Source organism: Lampris incognitus, chromosome 13, assembly GCF_029633865.1.
Source record: "Lampris incognitus isolate fLamInc1 chromosome 13, fLamInc1.hap2, whole genome shotgun sequence".
In the NCBI taxonomy this organism is placed as follows: Eukaryota; Metazoa; Chordata; class Actinopteri; order Lampriformes; family Lampridae; genus Lampris; species Lampris incognitus.
In genome coordinates, this window is record NC_079223.1 from 10,428,716 (window position 1) to 10,451,028 (window position 22,313).

Genomic DNA, 22,313 nt, shown 5'->3' on the forward strand with positions numbered 1-22,313 from the left:
GGGCGTGATGAAATAGTTCCTACAAGGCAGTGAGTCTCAGGAATAAGGATTAATTAAAGTAAAAAGCTATGCAAATCAACTACATGCACTTCAACGACGCATTAGTGGCCATTTTATGTATTGGTTAGGATTTCCCCCCCCAAAATCTCCCTCTGCTTAGTTGTTAAGAAATAAATAGGATTACGGGAGCTATCATTTGGACAGCGAGTTGTGCTGCATTAGTGAGGGTGTCTAAGCCGGATTTAAGAAGAAACGACCTACAGTTCCTACAGGCTAACGCAGCAGTGTCTACTGTAAGTCAAGCAGAGAGACGCTGAAGTCAAGTCAAGGAGGCTTCATGCCCTGGCATCGACACTTAGGCCATGGAAATAATACTGAAGAGTCCTCCGCTGAAGGTCGTTAATATACCGTGGAGAAATAATAACCTCAGTAATCTGCATACGGAGCCTCCTCTGTCGGAACAAGGGGAAACCATCATTGGGGTGTATCTGTTGGTGCTCGGTAAGTCTTCCCACGGGAAACGTGTTCAAATGGTTGATTTTTTGACAGCGCTGATGTCATTTTTTTGCAGTGTTTAGATTTTCTCGCACCGTCTACCCTGCCAGCCTCAACTGGTACATAGCATCAAGGTAAACCCCCCCCTGGGTTAGCGGTTTGTTTCTCACGAGGGCGGATCAAACCAAAAAAGTGTGCGTATGTAAACTGGCAAATTCCAGGCCCGGCAGTTTACTACTGAGTTGTTTTAGCAGTTGCCCGTTACACAGCTCACAGACGAGCACTCCTGCGTTGTGTATCGCTAAACTGCGTTGTGTATCACTGAACTGAAGCCAGTGCCACCACGACACAGAAAGGCCTGTTTACTGTCAGCATGAGTCACACATTGCTGAGGGGTTACCGACAAAACCAGCTGTTGTCCCCAGTGTTTCCAAAGGCCCGTCCACAAATCTGACAGACACAGTCAGGCTGTTGTCCGGCTGCTGCGGTTGTCCGTCGGGCTGTATGAGCCGCTGGAGGAAAGATCACCGAATCTGTTCGGAAAACTCGCAAAAACAAACAAGCTACATTTTTGTTTGTGACTGTAGTCTTTCAGCCCACGCGCTGCAGTGTTTAAACCTGGGACTGATGATGCTGGAGCTACTATTACAAAATGCTTTTGGTCAGCACGTTTCTTTCAGCAGTCAGGACTGTGGTACTATTCATATGGTTTTGTGTTTACAATTAAATCCGGCCAGACGCAAGACAATTTAATTACAATATGATAAAATACAAAATGACAGTACAATACACTAAACGATACTCTGCTTTACTCAACACTACTCCACTCTACTATACTATGCTGTACTGTACTGTACTGTACTATATGATACACTATCCTATCCTATACGATACTGTACTGTACTATACTAAAATATACTATACTACACTATATGATACTGTACTATACTAACCTGTATTGCACTGTACTACAATATACTATACTGTACTATACTATATTACAGTATACTACACTATACTATATGATACTGTATTGTACTATACCACAATATACTATACTGTACTGTACTGTACTATAAAACAATATACTATATTAAAATTTCCTATACTATACTATATGATACTGTACTGTGCTATACTATAATATACTGTACTACACTATATTATACTGTACTGTACTACAATATACTCTACTATACTACAATATGCTATACTATATGATACTGTACTGTATTACAATATACTATACTTAACTATACTGTACTGTGCTATACTATACTACACTATACTATACTATACTGTGATCGTAGAACTTCCGACGTGGATTAAAAGGTTTGTGGTTGTTATAGCAATATTTCAATGTAAATGCACAAATGTGGCCATGTGGCTCTATTGTGAACGTAGGTATTCATAACAGGCCGTCTCTCTCTCTCTAGGCTGGATATCCTGGTTTGGGAACAGTTTGGTGATATTCGTCCTGTACAGACAGAGGAGCTTGCTTCAGCCGACAGACTTCCTCACGCTGAACCTCGCCATCTCTGATGCCAGCATCTCAGTGTTTGGTTACTCCAGAGGGATTTTGGAGATATTCAACATTTTCAAGGATGACGGATACTTGATCACTTGGATATGGACATGCCAGGTAACCACAGCCAGCATCTACGCATGTGTCTGTGGAATCAGTGCCATCATCACTAGAGGAAGGTGTCTACTGAAATATGGTCAGCATCCCCTTAAAATGATCTAACAAATAGCTTTGCGTGTAGCAGTAAAGCTTCAAAAACTTTTCAGGCCCTGGAATTTCAGATTGAGGTGTAGTTAATTTGCATAGCTTTGACATGATGACCTCGTGGGTGTCCATTTGCTAATTTCTTTGGAAGTTTTACAGCAGATTCTGTGTGTGTGTGTGTGTGTGTGTGTGTGTGTGTGTGTGTGTGTGTGTGTGTGTGTGTGTGTGTGTGTGTGTGGAAAGGATTATGCTAGTACCCATGTGGGTTGAAGGTTAAACCTGTAATCAGATTACTACAGCAGGCCTTTATAAAACTGGGGAAACTGTCTCAAGCAGTGTAGAACAGGTAACAAATGAGCTGGTGTGGATATTTCCTGCCTGGTTTCTGATGACACTACCGGCTCATTAAATATATTGTAACGTGCACGGATAAGTAGACACGTTGGTCCTTGACTAACGGGTCGGACCCTTTAGTCGACTGGTTAACGTTGTTGCTTGTGGTGTGGGAGACACGGGTTCGCGTCCCGGCTGTGACGGTCCCTGACTTGCCCCCTGAATTCACTACGATAATATGCAGATCTCCTAACTGGGCAGTTCTGTTGAGAGTTATAATACAAGTGTCTTACAATTACTGTGTCTGCTGTATCATGCCACATTAACAATATACTGACACTAAACTTATCTTTGAAGCATTTCTTAAAAACCATACTTTGTGTCATGAGATATAAATCAACAGGACTGGGAGGGGGGGTTGGATCTCAGACAGCAGCGTTCTCAATGAATTCTGGGTATTGTAGGAACAAACTGTAAGCAGAAAAATGGCATTTTCTAAGTACATTTTGGATGTATTTGAATTTTTTCGGCCTGCACAGTGGTGCAGTGGTTAGCACGGCCACCTCACAGCAAGAGGGTCCTGGGTTCGAGCCCCGGGGTAGTCCAACTTTGGGGGTCGTCCCAGGTCGTCCTCTGTGTGGAGTTTCCATGTTCTCCCCGTATCTGCGTGGGTTTGCTCCGGTTTCCTCTCACAGTCCAAAGACATGTAGGTCAGGTGCTCCGACCGTACTAGACTGTCCCTAGGTGTGGATGTGTGTGTGGGCCCTGTGATGGACTGGCGGCCTGTCGTCTCCCCGCCTGCCGCCCAGTGATTGCTGGGATAGGCTCCAGCATCCCCACGACCCTGAGAGCAGGATAAGCAGTTTGGATAGTGGATGGATTTATGGATATATATTTGTTTTCCAGGATGTCCACTGTAGTGGACAGCAGGATAATCTTCGTCTATTTGCTGTCTTGGGGATACATACACTGGAAGCCGGCCTCACATCCGTTCCTAGGCTCCAGACTGCTCGAGCTTTGCCTGTAGATGCACATCGAGGTTCGTTTCCGGCTGCGCTCCCCGACGACCCGCTGCAGCAGTCTAGCCTTGCTGGAGGCTTCCTGAGTCTTGCACAGATTATTTGTACCGCAGAGACACGCGTGCGCGCGATTGCTAACTATCCTCTCGGAAGTCCTTCATTAAAACCAATGGCAATGAGCTCTGAGCTCAACGTGCAAATGCTCAAAAGTGGACATTTTTGGACCCAGTGTCCACTACAGTTGACATCATAAAATGGGCTTGTATTTCATGCTTCAAAAAGTTCAAATTCGTTCGAATCCCCGTGTTACCTCCGACTCGGTCGGGCGTACCTACAGACACTACTGGCTGTGTCTGTGGGTGGGAAGCCGGATGTGGGTATGTGTCCTGGTCGCTGCACTAGCACCTCCTCTGGTAGGTCGGGGCGCCTGTTCGGGGGGGGGGGAACTGGGGGGAATAACGTGGTCCTTCCACGTGCTACATCACCGCTGGCGAAACTCCTCACTGTCAGGTGAAAAGAAGCGGCTGGTGACTCCACGTGTATCGGAGGAGGCATGTGGTAGTCTGCAGCCCTCCCTGGATCGGCAGAGGGGGTGGAGCAGCGACCGGGACAACTTGGAAGAATGGGCTAATTGGCCAGGTACAATTGGAAGAAAAGGGGGGGGTTGAAAAGAAAACAACAACAACAAAAATTCACTAAAATTTCATTGAAAGCATTCCTCGGGTTCTAATGCACTAGAAAAATATATAAATAAAGGTATTTTAGATAACACTTTCTATGAAGCTTGCATCTATAACGCCCTATAAGCATCTATAATGCTCTATAACGCCCTATAAGCATCTATAACGCCCTATAAGCATCTATTGCATCTATAACGCCCATACTTTCCTATAATGTGTATTACAATGATTAACGGCTATGGCGGAAGACTGTGAAATGGCGCTGGAGTCTCATTATGCATCTCTACAAAACTTCAGTAAAACAAGTTGGCTATAATGCATTATGACATTTGACAGATAAACAGGCTAATGATAACATTTATAATGCATAAATCCGTTTTAAATTGACATAATGTATCATAAAGGTGGTTATGAGGTGTTGTGAGGGCGTATATGTGGTTATAATGAATCTTACAATAGCTACACTTATAGGGCGTTATAGATGCTTATAGGGCGTTATAGATGCAAGCTTCATAGAAAGTGTTACTGTATTTTACCAGAAAATTCATTTAATGTGGTATTTTAGGACTTAAAAATCTTTCGTCCATAAAAACTCAAAATTTAGTAGCCAGGCATCTTTTGCACCTTCCACTTCAAGTTCTTAAGGTGTGGTTGTAAAGGCGGGTTGTAAAGGTTGTAAAGCGTCTTCAAGGCACATCAGGAATTTTCATGATCGCGTGCAGTCTGGATGTCTGGAAGACACAGCTCCAAATCTATCATGTCCACAGAGGACACAAATGCGTTGGCTGAGTCTCAAGAGTCTGCATCTATATGAGGAAAATGTGAGCTGTGTATTTGGAAATTCCCCCCCTCCCTCCCTCCCCCCCCCAGTACAGTCAAGCCTGCACAAAGATGCTCTCTTGTTTGCTCCTACCAGATAGGTGTACGCATCACACCACAACAGACCTGTGCCGCGTACTTTTGAGACTTTACGTCTTGATCCCTCCAAAGATAAGTCACATCAACACCATTTCACGAGGGGTTTCTTCTCTGATACACTAGCCAATGCTAGCCCTAGCCTCCTCTCGGGGCCCTTTTCTTGCAATGAAATAGTTGCCATACTTTTAGCCTGGAATTTTTCCAGGCTTATTTTTCTTGCTCAGGGCTAGTCTGTGGTGGAAACTGTGATATCCACACTCCTAACCCGAGGAGTCCCTGTGGAGTCACGGAAAAACATCGGGAGATACAATAACAGCCTCAGTCTCGGCGACACAAACCCCGTGTAATCTGGGTGGCAGTGGGGACAGACCCAGAGGGGCTTCCACGGCGCTGGGCCTAAGAGCCGCCCTACTCGAGAAACTGCACCCGAGGTGATCTCATCCCTCAGCCATCCAAATCCAATCTCGGGTTTCCAGGTGAAGGAGAAATATTGGGATAGTAGCGTGCCTGTCTCATGTCACCCTCCCCCGGGAGAGGTACCAAGAGGTGTGACTCGGAGGGGTATGAGGAACGCGGGAAGTAAAGGAAGTAGCGCAGGAAAAACAGAGAGAGGGAGAGAGGGTGAGAGTAGGGGGGGAGGTGGATGAGACAGGCATGTGAGGAGCATTAGCGGATGAGTGCTTAAGCGTGATGGGACATGAACAGCACGGTGTAGTGTGAGCTGAGCCAAGCCGGGCCACGTCCCCGTGTTTTCAAAGGGACGGGACACTTGATTCATCAGGGGATGGAATCACACAGGGCCTTCTGACATTCCCAGAGAGGAGCGAAAGGGAGAGGAGGCGTGCCTCCTGATTTGATGTTAACACTTTTTCAATACGTGTAAACCGCAAATCCAGCAAGTCCAAGTGTCAATATCTGCCAGATAAAGGCAGAGGGCGAACAACGTGTCCCGTTGCAATATATTGTAACGTGCATGGATAAGAAGACCCGCTGGCCGCTGGCTGGCGGGTCTGACCCTTTAGTCGAGCGGTTAGCGATGTCTCCTGCGGTGCGGGCGATACGGGTTCGCGTCCCGGCCGCGGCAGTTCCTGTGGTTGCGTCGTCCCCCGGATTCGCTACATTGGTGTCAGAAGTGGGATGGAGCGACCGTAAGGCCATCGGAAGCGCATGCGCCCTGAGGCGTGAAGGAGCTGATATGCTTAAGCGCGGGGACGCGCTTCCCGAAGGAGGGGGGTAGTGTAACGTGCATGGATAAGTAGACACGTTGGTCCTTGACTAACGGGTCGGACCCTTTAGTCGACTGGTTAACGTTGTTGCTTGCGGTGTGGGAGACGGGTCGCGTCCCGGCTGTGACGGTCCCAGACTTACCCCCTGAATTCACTACAATAATATGCAGATCTCCTAACTGGGCAGTTCTGTTGAGAGTTATAATACAAGTGTCTTACAATTACTTTGTCTGCTGTATCATGCCACATTAACAATAAGAAGACACGCTGGCCGCTGGCTGGCGGGTCTGACCCTTTAGTCGAGCGGTTAGCGATGCCTCCTGTGGTGCGGGCGACACGGGTTCGCGTCCCGGCCGCGGCAGTTCCTGTGGTTGCGTTGTCCCCCCGAATTCGCTACAGTATTCTGGGAAGTTCATCTTAACGCACACCTGGCCCCTCACTGGTTGGAAAAAAACAACAACTGTTAAACATACTCTCCTGAGAACTGCATCATCCCTGGAAAGAAACTGATATTTTTGGCAAATGTTTTAGACTTTAACACATTGACCAGTGTGCGAACCAATGTGACACACAATGTGACGGCGAACAAAAAACGCGTGATGACGGGCAGTAATAGGATTGGGTCTTAAGGAAGATCAAGACAGGAATCAGCGGGGGACCTCGGCTGATCCGTGTCACTCAGCAGTGTCACAGCAGGGGCGTCCGGGTGTCACACGGCAGGAGCCAGACTGAAACGCGGTGGGACTCGCCTGTGCACGGAGGAGCCTGGCTCGCGGGATCTGACAGTCGTCCGTGCCGAGCGGTAATCCCCGCGCATGACGCCAGCATCTCTGCACGGGTCTGCGTCCTCATTACTCACGCATTTTCCATGAAGATGAAGCTGCACATTTTTTACATGATGTGACTTAAATTTGTGTGTGTGAGGGGGCGTCCGGGTACCCTAGTGGTCTAATCTGTTGCCTACCAGCACGGGGATCGCCAGTTCGAATCCCCGTGCTGCCTCCGGCTTGGTTTGGCGTCCCTGCTGACACAATTGGCCGTGTCTGCTGGTGGGAAGCCGGATGTCGGTATGTGTCCGGTCGCTGCACTAGCGCCTCCTCTGGTCGGTCGGTTGGGGCGCCTGTTCAAGGGGGGGGAATCGCGTGATCCTCCCACGTGCTACGTCCCCCTGGTGAAACTCCTCGCTGTCAGGTGAAAAGAGGCGGCTGGCGACTCCACGTGTATGGGAGGAGGCATGTGGTAGTCTGCAGCCCTCCCCGGGTCAGCAGAGGGGGCGGAGCAGCGACCGGGACGGCTCGGAAGAGTGGGGTAATTGGCCGGATACAATTGGGGAGCAAAGGGAGGGGGATCCAAAAACAAATAGATAATGCGGTGTGTGTGTGTGTGTGTGTGTGTGTGTGTGTGTGTGTGTGGAGGGGGGGGGGTCTCCTTTAAATTCGACAGCCTCCCAGTAGCTGCAAAAAAGACAAATTTACCAATTTATCTGATGTTTTTTTAACGAGAATGACCGGGATTTCACTCCTGCCTAAAACGACCACGTGCGGTCAAAATGACGGCCGGTTTTTTTAACTCTATATTCTGTCAAGATTAATACCCAGTTGAGATATTAATGCATTGCATATGTTAGTATGTCTGCTAAGAAACGACTGACACCGAAATTAACATTTTAACAACTACTATTTTAACAAATATTTAACACACCCCCTTTTTTATTTCCCCCTCCCCAATTGTATTCGGTCAATTACCATCCCGAGCCTTCCCGGTCGCTGTGGCACCCCCTCTGGCTGCGGACTACCACGTCTCCTCCGATACATGTGGAGTCACCAGCTGCTTCTTTTCACCTGACAGTGAGGAGTTTCACCAGGGGGGGGGGGTAGCGCGTGGGATCAAATCAAAAATCAAATCAATTTTATTTGTACAGCCCAATATCACAAATGACAAATTAGCCTCAGGGGGCTTAACAGCAACACAACATCATGTCCTTAGACCCTCTCATCGGATCAGGAACAACTCCCTAAAAAAACCCTTTAACAGGGAGAAACAATAGGAAGAACCCTCACGGAGAGCGACGGAGGAGGGCTCTCTGGGAGGATCCCGCTATTCCCCCCCAGTTCCCCCTCCCCCCCGAACAGGCGCCCCGACCGACCAGAGGAGGCGCTAGCGCAGTTACTAGGACACACACCCACATCCGGCTCCCCACCCGCAGCCACGGCCGATTGTCCGTAGGGACGCCCGACCAAGCCGGAGAAAACACGTGGAACCATTTAAAATCGCCGCTGTCCGACGCCTGTAAATACCGCAACGCGTCGGCGGTAGTCGTGGTGCGCCTGAAACGGCGTCTGTACTCAAGACATGTTGGAAATAATCCAAAAACAAGTCTAGACTATTACTCCGCACTGGACCACGCGGGTGTGTTTCTAGGACAGAGCGACGAGCGTCGCGAAGGAAATGACGCGACCAACACACGTCATAATGACGCCGTGACGCGCGGTCATTTTGACCGGTCATGGTCGTTTTGTGCAATTGGTGTAAAACTCATTTTAACGCAAGTATGGGACGTTTTAGGAGGAGCGGCAGGTCTGTATCGTCCCCCCCCCCCAACAAGGTTATCAACCTTTGAAAATCCAAAACGGTCAAAATGACCTCCTTGGTCGTTCTAGTCCTACAATGCTTAGTACAAGACATTGCCAGAAAACGGCTCTCATCCCACTGGCAGACATTATTGCCTGTTTCAGGAGTACTTGTTTCATGATTATAAGACATGTTGTGAGAAATCTTCGCGAAACGGGGAAAGAAACAAGTCGTCTAAGCTGGTCCTTCTATGCAGTGCTGCAAGTGGTGTTTCCCCAGGCTGAAATATGGCTGTACAGAGCAAGAGGAAACACTCTGTATCTGGAACATGTCAGACACCTGTCAGGCCAAGAGGGAAATCTCTGCTGTCTGTATCCGATGTGGTCCAAAAGAAAGACCAGCGACTCGCTAAAACAAAGATCCGGAACAATTAGAGAGTCAAAGGGTTTGCGCCCCCGAGCTCAGATGGGCCCATCTTTCTCCATTAGGCGAAGACATTTAGAGATGTGATCTCACGAGATACTGACTCTCCTTTTCCGTTCCCTGTCCAGGTAGACGGTTTCTTCACCTTGCTCTTTGGCCTTGCGAGCATCAACACCTTGACGGTCGTCAGCGTCACCAGATACATCAAGGGCTGCCACCCCAACAGAGGTGAGACCCGGCCTTGTGGCTCACGGAGGGACCAGAAAAGGAGCCGCAGGCTGACCTCGCTGCCTTCCTCACATTCCACTTGTTCTTATCTGGGGTTTTCTGTTTTAATGAAAGCTCGCGGCAGGCTTCAGCTGTGTGAATGAGCCCTGCCTTGACTCTGGCAGTTTCATTTACATTTCAGCGTAGCATGTCATTAAGTTAATTGGAGTTGAAGTTTTTTTCTATTTTGGGTGTAATTGATGCCAAAGAATGTTTTAATTGTATGGAAATTAGGCAGAGAAACAGACTTTTCTTGTTGGCCTGGGATAAGAGGTTTTTGCTGTGGTTGTTTGTGGTTGTTCGTAAAACACAACTACATCAACTTCTGTTTGTGTGTGTGTGTGTGTGTGTGTGTGTGTGTGTGTGTAAAATAGGGGGTCATACAGCCTAATGAGGTGGATAGCTTACAGCAAGACAGTGTGTTAAGCTAATATTTAACCATCTGTTCTATGCATATGCTGATATGGGATAAGCAAACATCGTTTCATATATCGCATTCACTAAAGTGCCCAAAGTAATGGACTGATTGATTTTGTTCTTTCCTCTGGATACAATGCTATATTTACTTTGTCCACAAAGGTTCTTTTCAGATATACTGTAGTTGTTTGCAAAGGCCGTCGGCACGAGAAGTGAAGCCATTGTTCAATAAATGTCACAATCTGACATTCAAATCAAGGCAAGAATGCTGAATCTCAAACGGCCACTCACTTTTCCTGTCCTGTTTGCCAAAGTAATAACATTTACAGAACAAAGCCATTCTGCACCGGCTGCACTAGAAAACCTGACTCGGGATCAGCTTCTAAAATGGTTTTTGTTTGACATTGTGAAACGACTCATCCATTTCTTGTGTGTGTCTGCAGCTCACTGCATCACCATGAACACCATCACAGTGTCGCTGGCCTGCGTCTGGATGGGGGCGCTCTTCTGGTCTACGGCTCCTCTGCTGGGCTGGGGAAGCTACACAGGTCTGTCTCCAAATCTTGGTAGAGCAAAGAGATGTCTTATCAGATATACACACAGATCCGTCCGGATAGTGCAGCGGTCTATTCCGTTGCCGACCAACATGGGGCTCGGCGGTTCGAATCCCCGTGTTACCTCCGGCTTGGTCGGATGTCTCTACAGACACAATTGGCCGTGTCTGCGGGTGGGAAGCCGGACGTGGGTATGTGTCCTGTTTGCTGCACTAGCACCTCCTCTGGCGGGTCGGGGCGCCTGTTCGGGGGGGGGGGGCTGGGGGGAATAGCGTGATCCTCCCGCTCGCTGAGGAAACTCTTCACTGTCAGGTGAAAAGAAGTGGCTGGCGACTCCACATGTAGCGGAGGAGGCACATCTGCAGCCCTCCCCGGATAGCGTGAATCCCACAGCACCTCTAGGCAAGACACGCTCCATGTAGCATCCAGGCACTAGGATTCTTGGAAGACCCGCCCCTACTCTGCCTCTGATTAGCTAACCTTAACCCTAACCCCACCCTACCCCTAACCTCAACCAACCCAACCAACGGAGGCAACGAGTACTGGCCAATCCTAGTGCTTGAATGCTACACGGGGCGTGTCTAGCCTAGAAGTGCCGTGGGATTCATAATAACGTCCCTGGATCGGCAGAGGGGGTGGAGCAGCGACCGGGACGGCTCGTTTAGAGTAAGGTAATTGGCGGGATACAATTGGGGAGGAAAAGGGGGAAAATTAAAAAAACGCAGCTCCTACGGTCGCTGAGAAGAAAAGGGGACGCGTGAAAGCTTGATTTGCTCTCTCTTCCCCCATGTCTTTCGCCCGTACAGACAGAGGTTACGGGACCTGTGAGGTGGACTGGTCCAAAGCCAACTACTCCACCATCTACAAGTCGTACATCATCTCCATCTTCATCTCCTGCTTTTTCATCCCCGTGATGATCATGTTCTTCTCCTACGTGTCCATTATCAACACGGTGAAGAGCGCGAACGCCATGTCGGCTGATGGCTACCTCACGGCGCGCCAAAGGAAGATGGAGAGAGACGTCACCAGGGTGAGCAGACGGGGCGAGGCCCGGGTGATTCCCGTGCTGTCCGCTGGAAATCTTGGTTGTGGTTGGAAAGGGAGAAAGCATTCACGGTCCTCTCCCTTGTGTCCTTCTCCAGGTGTCCATCGTCATCTGCACGGCTTTTGTCATGGCCTGGTCGCCGTACGCCGTCGTGTCCATGTGGTCGGCCTGGGGCTTCCATGTACCGAGCATAACCAGCATCGTCACGCGTCTCTTTGCCAAGTCGGCAAGCTTCTACAACCCGCTGATCTACTTTGGCATGAGCGCCAAGTTTCGCAAGGACGTCGCCATGCTGCTGCCGTGCACCCGGGAGAACCGGGAGGCGGTGGTGCGCCTGCAGCACTTTAAAGATATCAAGGCCAAGGCCAACGCCGCGCCCCCTGTCGCATCGCTCCCCGTCCCGAGGCGGGATGCTAAGTACGTGGCAGCGGAGCTCGTCCAACCCAACCCTGACAGTGACTCTGGGGTCAACAGCCCGCCCCCGACCCCGCCGCCCGACACACCGGGGGTCTTTCACGTCGACGGGCCCTCACACGTCGAAACATCAGAGTACTGGTGTGACAGACTCTAAAGGGACAACGCTCGCCTCCGTCTCCCCCATGTTACTTGAAGAAAACCAATACTTGAATTGTAAGGGGGGGATTAGGAGGGTTTTTTTGTATTTTTTTTGATCTTGCCCATATACTCATAAATCGACGTTTAGCTCATGTTAGCAAAACCGTGTGTCATTAAATCATGCTCTGACGCAGAGTATTTTACACTTGAGGATGCAAGCGGTGGTTTTCTTCTTGCAGTTGCTGCGCAGCTTTTGTTACGCGTCCAGTCTGAAGTGGTTTGGTGGCCTGCTTGGCCTGAATGTGAGCGATTTACAGTACGAGACGTGCAGTCAGCAACGACACTGCCATGCGCGAGGACATCTGGAAACGGCGAACTGTCCTCGGGCGAATAAGAGCAACATGGCAGCGTGGTGTTGGTCCATCTCCCCGTCTTTCCCCGAGGGCCCATATGAGATTCATTTCCCTACATGTCCCGCATTCCCCAGTACAGGACCGCAAACTATCTCCCAGGCACCGCTGCGGCGCAGCATCGGGCCCTTGTACGTGTTTATGAAGATTTAAACCATAAACTGATCAGTATGTCAAACAAACCAACCCGGGGGCGTCCGGGTAGCGTGGCGGTCTATTCCGTTGCCTGCCAACACGGGGATCGCCGGTTCGAATCCCCGTGTTATCTCCGGCTCGGTCGGACGTCCCTACAGACACAAGTAGCCGTGTCTGCGGGTGGGAAGCCGGATGTGTCGTAGTTGCTGCACTAGCGCCTCTTCTGGTCGGTCGGGGTGCCTGTTCAGGGGGGAAATAGCGTGATCCTCCCACGCGCTACATCCCCCTGGCGAAACTCCTCACTGTCAGGTGAGAAGAAGCGCATGGTGGTAGTCTGCAGAGGGGGTGGAGCAGCGACCGGGACGGGTCACGAGAGTGGGGCAATTACAAGTACAACTGGTGAGGGAGGGGAGGGGAGGGGAGGGGGGGGGTAAATCATCACAATATCACTCTACTGTAGGTCTGTAGGGTTGGCTTTTGTTTTTACAGTAAACTGTTAGAAGTCCTCCCTACAAGCTATATGGAGCTGCGGAGGCCTGAGATGGCACCTGTTAGTTTCTGGCAACGGCAATGTCCAGTTACACATCCGAGGCGTTGGAGCATCCGGGAAGTTCCCGAGGCGCTCTGCAGCAGCAACGGGCGTAATCGCGGGGCAACAATGGATTCTTTCACACAAGGCTTTTAAGACCATTAAACCAAAACGGCAGCGGCCTCAAAATAACCCCCATCCACAATCTTAACGCTTGCCGAGCCAACAAACCCCCCCTTGTGCCCTGTGGCGCAGCACCTCTTGTTACAGATCCAAAGTGTGGCGTGCGCGTGCATGATAAGCCCCCCCCAAAAAAAGCAGTGAGAGGTGCGGATGGGGTGTAATTTGGGGACAGCCTGGCGGAGGAGGGGAAATCGTTGTGTCCTGGATGAGTTTGGGGGGGGGGGTCACGACCCCCACAGCACAGACGCTTCCTCCGTGACCACACTAGACAACCGACACGACTCCCGTCCGTTCATGCAGCCGCGCGTGGTGGCTCCGTCAACTTGCTCGGGGGTTTTTGGTTTCTCTCGCGCGCGCGCGCTCTCTCTCTTTCTTCTTCTTCTACGGCAATCTGGCAAAACGGCAGCAGATGCTGAGTGAGCTGCCCCGTGCCGGGGCTGTGCGGGCGCGAGCATCCTCCGCAGCGCAGCAGCGCCCTGGGCTGTCGCTCCGCCGCTGGGAGTGGGACGGCCCCCGTCCCCGCGCTCCTCTCCTCTTTTTTTTTTCTTTTTTTTTTGAGCGCACCGAGCAGCGGAGGTGCCATCCTGCCGCTCCAGTCCAGCTCCAACGCTCCACGCGGACTGTGCGCACGCGATTCCGCCGAGTCCACGAGCCGCGCTGCGTCCCGCTGACAGAAGCCTCCGCCGGGGATTACTTTTCCACATCTGCAGGTAAGCGATCGTTGCTATGGGGAAGGGGGGAGGAAAAAAAAAACAAAACAACACACACGACTATGACGCGTTTCATCACAACACTTTATATACGACTGCAGCTGCGGCGTCTTTTTTCCCCTCTCTCTCTCTCCCACTCTCTCTCTCTCCCTCTCTCTCTCTCTCCCACTCTCTCTCTCCCACTCTCTTTCTCTCTCTCCGTCTCTCTCCCACTCGGTCTCTCTCTCTCCCTCTCTCTCCCACTCTCTCTCTCTCCCACTCCCCTTCTCTCTCTCCCACTCTCTCTCTCTCTCTCCCACTCTCTCTCTCTCCCTCTCTCTCTCTCTCCCCCCCTCTCTCTCTCTCTCTCCCACTCTCTCTCTCTCTCTCTCCCACTCTCTTCCCCTCTCTCTCTCTCCCACTCTCACGTTTTATTGGAGATTCCCGGTTCTCGCTCACAGTCGAGGTGGCTTCACATCACTTTCCCCTGATTTTTTATTTTCCCCCGCACATGAATCGCTCCCCTGACTCGGTGCCGGCTCGCCCTTCCTAAAAACCAAACACAGGTTGGTTCCCAGAGCCAAACGCTCTCTTCCCCCCCGCTCATAACGGAGCGTCAGCTGGAAAAGGGGTCGTTGTAAAGGTAAGGCAGCGCACGTGATGCTGCGGTTACCTCTCACCACTTGTATAATTCTGTCTTCCACGCTAAAAAAAGGAAAAGGTGCATGTTATGGGTTAAATAGCAGTGTGTTGCAGAATTGATTCATTCAAGAGCTGTTTGTCTTGTTCCATGTGAATGTGTGTTTTTTCCCCTCTTTTCACATTGATGTCTTTTTGAAGAAGACTGATTAGTCCCAGGTGGTCCTCATACAATATGTCCACCAGTAGTCTACATGCTGCAGCTTGCAGAGGAGAGAGTGCAGGTATTAAAGTAATTCAGCCGGCGCTGTAGTCAATAAACAAACGGTGCCTCATAGGGAGAAAATGAAATCCCGAAGGTGGCTGTGTGCACGGAAATGACCTTGTAGAGACATGTTGGTTTCCCCGTGTCTCTGATCTCTCTTATGGTTCCCTGGTTGGCTTGTTGCTACGGCACTTGGCACATCCAACCTGCTTCAAGTGCATATCTGACACGTGTGGAAAAGTCACATTTAACACTACCCAAGCTGTGACTCTGGCACCGGGGGCCACGCGTCACTGACCTTCTGTCCTACCGGCCAGGTCACCTTTCAGAAGCGTCCTTTCAAGCCCAGGTTGGCCGTGGCACTCACGCCGGAGTCGGTGCCGTCCGCTAATTTCTGTGCTCTCAATTCTGCGTACCGTCGATGCCCCCCCGGACAAGGAATGCGGGTGCTGCTGAAACGGAGTCGACCTGAAATATGGCCCATGTGTGTTGGGAACGGAGCTGCGAGGCAGGAGAGTTTATGCACCAAAGCTCACCCGCGATGGATGGAAAATGAACCGTTCAACGAGGGGTTTAACACCTGTTTGCTTGTCCTTGCAGAAATGTATGACCGTTCTGCAGAAAACTCCAATGCGTGAGACTCTGCGACGTTTCGCATTCGTTTGCAGAAGCGGGGAGAGGTCCCGTTTGCTGTGCGCGGTACCTGCGTGGTGTTCCAGCATCAGGTAGCAGCGAGCCAGGTGCGTGACCTGCCCGTGCTTTCTGAGGCTGTTGTGCACCACCCTCTCTGTGGTGCAGCTGATGCACCTTATCTTATCTTGGACACCTTCAACACTCAGCTGCAAAAGCTTTCTCCCGCTTCCGGCGAGGGAAGGGTTCCCACCCAGAGTGTCAGCTTTCTGGTTGTTGGGTTATTTTCCTGGTGAAGTGAAGGAAAACATCCAAGCAGTAACTGAACCGCTCGGGTCACGGCACACAGAAAACCACCCCAGCTCCTTCCTGCATTGTGCAAAAACAGCCCGGGCACCGCTCCAACCCTAGCTATTGTTGTTATGCCTCATGCAAAACAAAACAACACACCGATGGTAAGATTGCACCGAAAACTGCATGGTGAATTCAGTGGCGCTCTAATTCCTCCAACTATGTGACCCGTCTGGGCCACCGCGTTTCTATCCCGAGTAAGGCTGCTTAAGGATAGCTGCATTCCATGTACAGAACCCCTCATCTACTTTTACAAGGGCCGTGACACCCGTTCGCTGTTCACGGCATTTCTCTCTGCTGTTTTTCTTTACAGTTTTTTTTTTTACAGCCAGGAGTGAGGCAGTGCAATTGCTATGCTCAGCATCTCTGACCTATATAAATGTGACGCTGGCGAGGCCCGACAATGCCAAGGAGAGCAGCGCGAGAGCAATGTGCAGAAGAAAACAAACACTGGCGGCGATGATGTCACAGCCCATAAAGAGGTCTAATATTTAGCACATGTGCACGCGAGATTTACAGCCATACAGTACGTGACCCCGCCCACCCTGTGATTTATGACGCTGTGCCCTGGATCTCGGAGAGACCTACGTGAAAGCCGGGGCCCAGCTCCGCAGCTTTTGCAAGAGGGCGACAGGGTTTCCCGGATCCATTCGCTCCGTTTCTGGTCCTTTCTCGAGCACGCCGCTTGGAAATTGTGTCTCTGCGAGTCCGCTCAGGATCCGTTATCAACGGCACACTTTGCCGGTGTTTGTGAAAGGATATTTGCATTGCATTTCATTACTGGTAAAAGCGCCATTCAGAGACGCACATTCCCAGAAGAGAAGGCGGCTGTTGTCACATTACTGCCATTTTTTTTTACTCATCTGACGGTTCTGTCTGACCTGCAAAACCACCCTTCTGTCTTGAACCCTTTAGCAATCCATTATATTGTAGCGAATTCGGGGGACAACGCAACCACAGGAACTGCAGCGGCCGGGACGCGAACCCGTATCGCCCGCACCGAAGGAGACATCGCTAACCGCTCGACTAAAGGGTCGGACCCGAGAGCCAGCGTGTCTTCTTATCCATGCACGTTACACTACCCCCCTCCTTCGGGAAGCGCGTCCCCGCGCTTAAGCATATCAGCTGCTTCACGCCTCAGGGCGCATGCGCTTCCGATGGCCTTACGGTCGCTCCATCCCACTTCTGACACCAATGTAGCGAATTGGTTATTTTCTCGCCCGGTGGGGGATTCGATACGGGGTGTACTGCACCACAAGACGACGTCACTAACCGCTCGGCTAAAGGGTCAGACCCGCGAGCCAGCGGCCAGCGTGTCTTCTTATCCATGCACGTTACAATATTGTAGCGAATTCGGGTGTCTACTTATCCATGCACGTTACAATATGGATATGGATTTATTTACTTATTCACCTGAATGTGGCTCAAAGCGGCTGTAGACAACTTTTCATCTTTCCCTCCCTGGAAGCGTTTTTTAACTGTTTTGCACCGCTGCTGCAAAGACAACCGGGTCGCTTTGCGTTTATCAGCAGCCTGGCTACCGTTCACGGCAAGCCACAGCCGCAGGAACCCCCGGTTGGAACCGGAAACCCCGATCTCGCCGCTGCGCTAAAGCCGGAGTAAAACATCCGGTTGTAGAGGCGCGCGAGCAGGAGCCGTGACAACATTCTCTCTCGGCTACCCAACGTGCACCGTTTATGCCTTCCGCCGTTACCGCAACAACAAAAACCCGCGCAGCGGAAGTGCGTCACTGTAAACCCGAACCGCGGAAACAGCAGCTGTAAACCAACGTTCCGACCAGCCCCCATAACCGCTACACGGTAGCATTAATAAGTAGGCAGGTTGGGTTACTTACTGGTCCAGCAGAAAGACTGCCAGCTGAATGTCGGTTTGGAACCCTCTCAAGTCCCGGGTGGGGTATCGAACTCGGGCGAGGGGGAAACAGAGCTCGACGGGGAAACCGAGAACAACACTGGGACGCTTGGTTAGCCTCAAGCTAACCCTGAGCTTAACCTAACGCGTACCTTAACCTAACCGTAGCTGATAGCTAGCCTGTTTCCATGGGAACGCTTTCGCCTGGCTAGTGGGGAAACGGATCTCGGCTGGGAAACAGTTCGACACAACTCTAGAGCTCGCTCGTCCGAGGTTCACTCTCGTTTTGCCTCTGTTTCTATCACCCTCCCTCTTCGCCTTCTCCGTCAACGGAGTTTTTTTTCTCTCTTGCCAGGTAAGAGTTTCCACCGTCACTTCCGTCCCCCCCCCACACACACCGTCCGCCATTTCCGGTACTGGGGATAGCCACAGATCGCTGCCGGAGAAAACAAAAGCGCCACCCTCTTCCTATTTTGGTTGCGCAATGGTTGACGTACTTCCTTTGTGCCGTAAACGGAGCCTTCATTGTCCCGCGAGATTGTACCCGGTGACAGACAGGATCGCATAGTGAAAGCGAGGCTGAGTCCCCCCCCTCCCCCCCCCCCGCCGCAGACACGGCCAGTGGGCCAGGGCTGATAGAGAACCAATCTAAACGCCGATGATGTCATTGTTCTATAGCCATTACACTGTGCAATCAGCATTTACTTCAGGATGAGACGTTAAAGCAGAAAACTTGCCTACTGCTGCTTTAAGATACAAGGTCAGAAGACGCTGGTCCACGGTGGGATTTAGCGTAGACATTCTCGCAGGTGTTTGACAAATTAAGCTCTGAAGCGACGCATGCTGATTCACCTTTCCTATTCCGCACGTCTGTCCTCCGCAGACGCACATATCTGCCCCAGCTTGTTTTTTGGCCTCGGCCCTCCCTACTGCTCTAGGGGTAATAGTAGTACTATGCAGCGAGGATATCCCCGCCTGTCAACGCACAACAGTGTGGAAAAATCATGTCAGCGCGTATGGATGTCAGATAAAAATGTACTGTATAGATGGTTCAGAGCTTTGTGTTACACCACATCGGGGTTTCTGTGAGTTCCCCTGCATTACATATGAAACCATACATTCCTACGCACCGCCACAAACTCACGCATGAGAGAGGATCATACGAGCACCTCCGTGGGAGTAAGTACCATCTAGGGAAGGACAACTTCGGCTAGCATATCCTCTGCTTTACGGGCAACGCCGAACTGCTTCCCATCCTGACCCGTTCCCGGCAGGTCACTGCCGGGATCGCGTGTCGAGTAACCAAACTGGACCTGCCACGGTGCCAGTGGGAAGCGGTAGTAAGAGCAAAACGTCACTCTTGCGGGAGGAAGAGCAATTCCATCTTGTACACCGAGGCCTCTGCTAGGATCTGCCCCACCAGCCCCTTGCACACACCAAGCTTCCATCCTCCCACGTCACCCTTAACCCCACGGTGAACAAAGGACACAGAGGATGGATGGGGGGGGGGGGGGGCGAGTAGATCTAGCGCTCCCTGTCCCTGAAATCACAAGTCTGCTCTGTGGGAATAAATCCGCAATGACAGAAAAACCTTGTAATCTCTTGTTACCACAAGCACTATCATTAGCAGAAAGAAGCATAATAGTTGCTGGTACGTAGTCTTGGCGACCAGGGCCACGCTCTTGTACACACGAGGTCTGACGCTGTTGTGAGTTTGATACGGGTAAACCCTTTTTAAAATCTGAAGCCTTGCGAGACACTGACCACGTGTAGTGTAAACAGTCATCAGCGTAGAAGGCCGTGCGTGTGTAATTGCGGCCGCACGTGATGCCGGCTGAGGTAAGACAACGCAGCTCCTCGTTCCTGGGGGGTTATTCTGCGCCCGTGTGTCTGTCTGTAATTGCCCCTGACTCCCTAGGCGTTATGGGACACGTCACACATCCAGACTTCTGTCCGCCGAGACTTTTCTCGTCCGCGGGGCCACCGAAAGCTGTTCAGCCGCGCAGATTCCCAATGGCTCGGTTCGTTTGGAGATACAGTTTCCGTTTATTTAATCCAGTTTTGAGACCCTTTTGTGGTAGTTGCCATTCAGAAATCACATCACAAATAATGAGCAGGAATCAACCCAAATCAACCCCCCCCCCAGAAAATGAGCAAAATAATTCATGAATAGTAGATCTATTCATCTCATCATCTGCCACTTCTCCGGGGTCGGGTCGCGGTGGCAGCAAGCGAAGTAGGCCACTCCAGATGTCCCTCTCCCCCAGCAACGCCCTCCGGCTCCTCCTGGGGGATCCCAAGGCGTTCCTAGGCCAGACTGGACATGTAGTCCCTCCGGAGAGTTCTGGGTCTACCCCGGGGTCTCCTTCCAGTTGGACGTGCCCGGAAAACCTCCGAAGGAAGGCGCCCAGCAGGCATCCTGATCAGATGCCCGAACCTCCTCAACTGGCTCCTTCCGACGCGAAGGAGCAGCGGCTCTACTCCGAGCTCCCTCCGGATGTCCGAGCTCCTCACCCTACAGGGCTGAGAGCCCAGACTCCCTACGGAGGACGCTCATTTCAGCCTCTTGTGGCTCTATTATACTTTCATTGGTAATACATGTGATTAGTATGCTGTTGTTGGTCACCAAAATAAAAAAAGATGCGCCTAAAATAAAATCATTCCCGGCACTCCCACGGTGTCCACTAAAGCAGTCCCCGATTCCTATTCAGTCATGCAGCTCCAGAGAGTCTGCACCACGAGGGGTTAAACCGGGACATCTGACCAGAGCGTGGTACCTTCGCAGAACACGCGGCAGATGTCCAACACTAAAGCATGTTTTACATCTCCAGTGTGTGCGCTGATGACGTCACAAATTAAAGCTTAAGATGTGAAGGGAAACTTGTGACTTTTGTTCCACTGCATTTTCTTATGTTATGACTCAGCTGTTCGAAGTTGCTGTCTTACTTTGTGCGTGTGTGTGTGTGTGTTTGTGTGTGTGTGAGTGAGTGCGTGTGCGTGGTTGTGTGCACATGTGTGAGTGCGTGTGTACTTGTGAGTGCGTGTGTTCTGCTGTGTGTGCGTGTGAGTGTGTGTGCGTGAGTGTGTGTGTGTTGGGGGGGTCAGAGGATTAAATAATTCTCATGGTTCTCTTCTCTCTCTCTCTCTCTCTCTCTCTCTCTCTCTCTCTCTCTCTCTCTCTCTCTCTCTCTCTCTCTCCAAAGGTGTGAGGTTATACAAGGACATCTGGCCGACCCGCTACACCAGCACACCCAACATGATCAGAGCACCTCTCGCTGTCGTTTGTCTCGGTAGCTCTCCCCCCTTCTTTTTCTCTTTCATCTCTCCCCCCTCACATCCCTCTCTCTCTCTCCCTCCCTCCCTTTCTTGCTGACACACACAAATGTGCATGCGCACGTGGTTTGTGACATACACAAAAATGCGCGCGCGCGCACGCACGCACGCTGACAAACAAAAGCGCGCCGGCGGTTGTGCTGCTTTGGCTGGTTTTGCCTGACCGCCGGTCTGTGCTCCCCCCCCACAGCTCTCCTCCTGCTCCTCCTGCCCTGCGTGTGCTGGGCCAAGCCGAACGGATCAAAGAACAAGAAACCAAAGCAAGGTAGACACCCGAAACAAACAAGCCTGCAATCAGCGTCCCTCCCCGTCCTCATTACCGCCATGTGTTTCCTCCGCTGGAGGATGGCGGGGGGACGGGGGGGAGGGGGGGACGACTCAGCTCGCTTTCCCTTCACTTGATTTGATAACACTCCAGCCTTTGACCTTAATGATATCCTTATAGATCAACTACAGCCCTTTCTCCCCCCCCCTCCCACTCCCGCAGTCGTTCCAGCCATTGAGTGTGACGTCAGAGCGGGGAAGGTCAATCTCCCAGAGTTCATAGTGAAATGCCCAGCGCACTGCAAGGAGACCAAGCAGCAGGTCTACGGATCGGGAGTGTTCGCCTCCATCTCCAGCATCTGCAACGCCGCCATCCACAGGTAGCGCTGCGCTCAGCCTGACGGTGATTGACAGACGACCGTTAAAGCAAGTGACGCCTGGCGTGCGCCGCAGGGGCGCAGGGGGATTTTACGCATCCCTTAGAAAAAAGGATGCTGCGCTGGGAAAATCATACTGATGAGATCTCTGTGTGTGTGTGTGTGTGCGTGTGCGTGCGTGTGTGCGCAGCGGAGTCATCAGCAACTCGGGCGGCAAGGTGATCGTGAGGAAGCTGGCTGGGCAGAACGTCTACACGGGCAGCAGCTCCAACGGGGTGCGCTCCCTCTCGCTGCCCAAGTGGAGGGAGTCGTTCGTCGTCTCAGGTATTTCAGCGGCGAGTGACGCGGAACGAGCGACAATGAATCACGTGTGTGTCTGCACTGACAGCGGCCATCCCCGCTCC

General features: G+C 51.3%; 2 protein-coding genes across 2 annotated transcripts in view; both read left to right on the forward strand.

The window, feature by feature from the left end:
• The first annotated feature begins 362 nt into the window (after positions 1 to 362).
• Positions 363 to 12,248, forward strand: LOC130123200 (visual pigment-like receptor peropsin). Its single transcript, XM_056292329.1, has 6 exons — positions 363 to 501; positions 1,932 to 2,137; positions 9,523 to 9,622; positions 10,522 to 10,626; positions 11,439 to 11,662; positions 11,775 to 12,248. Exons 1-6 carry the CDS (start codon positions 363 to 365, stop codon positions 12,246 to 12,248), a joined length of 1,248 nt encoding a protein of 415 aa, XP_056148304.1.
• A 1,667-nt stretch (positions 12,249 to 13,915) lies between these two features.
• The window catches only part of vit (vitrin), a 29,201-nt gene continuing 20,803 nt past the window's right edge, over positions 13,916 to 22,313 (forward strand). The window contains exons 1-5 of the mRNA XM_056291889.1: positions 13,916 to 14,199; positions 21,139 to 21,225; positions 21,459 to 21,533; positions 21,756 to 21,912; positions 22,100 to 22,233. Of these exons, the coding sequence (XP_056147864.1) occupies positions 21,192 to 21,225; positions 21,459 to 21,533; positions 21,756 to 21,912; positions 22,100 to 22,233 (400 nt within the window). The 5' untranslated portion in view covers positions 13,916 to 14,199; positions 21,139 to 21,191. The remainder of the gene's footprint in view (positions 14,200 to 21,138; positions 21,226 to 21,458; positions 21,534 to 21,755; positions 21,913 to 22,099; positions 22,234 to 22,313) is intronic.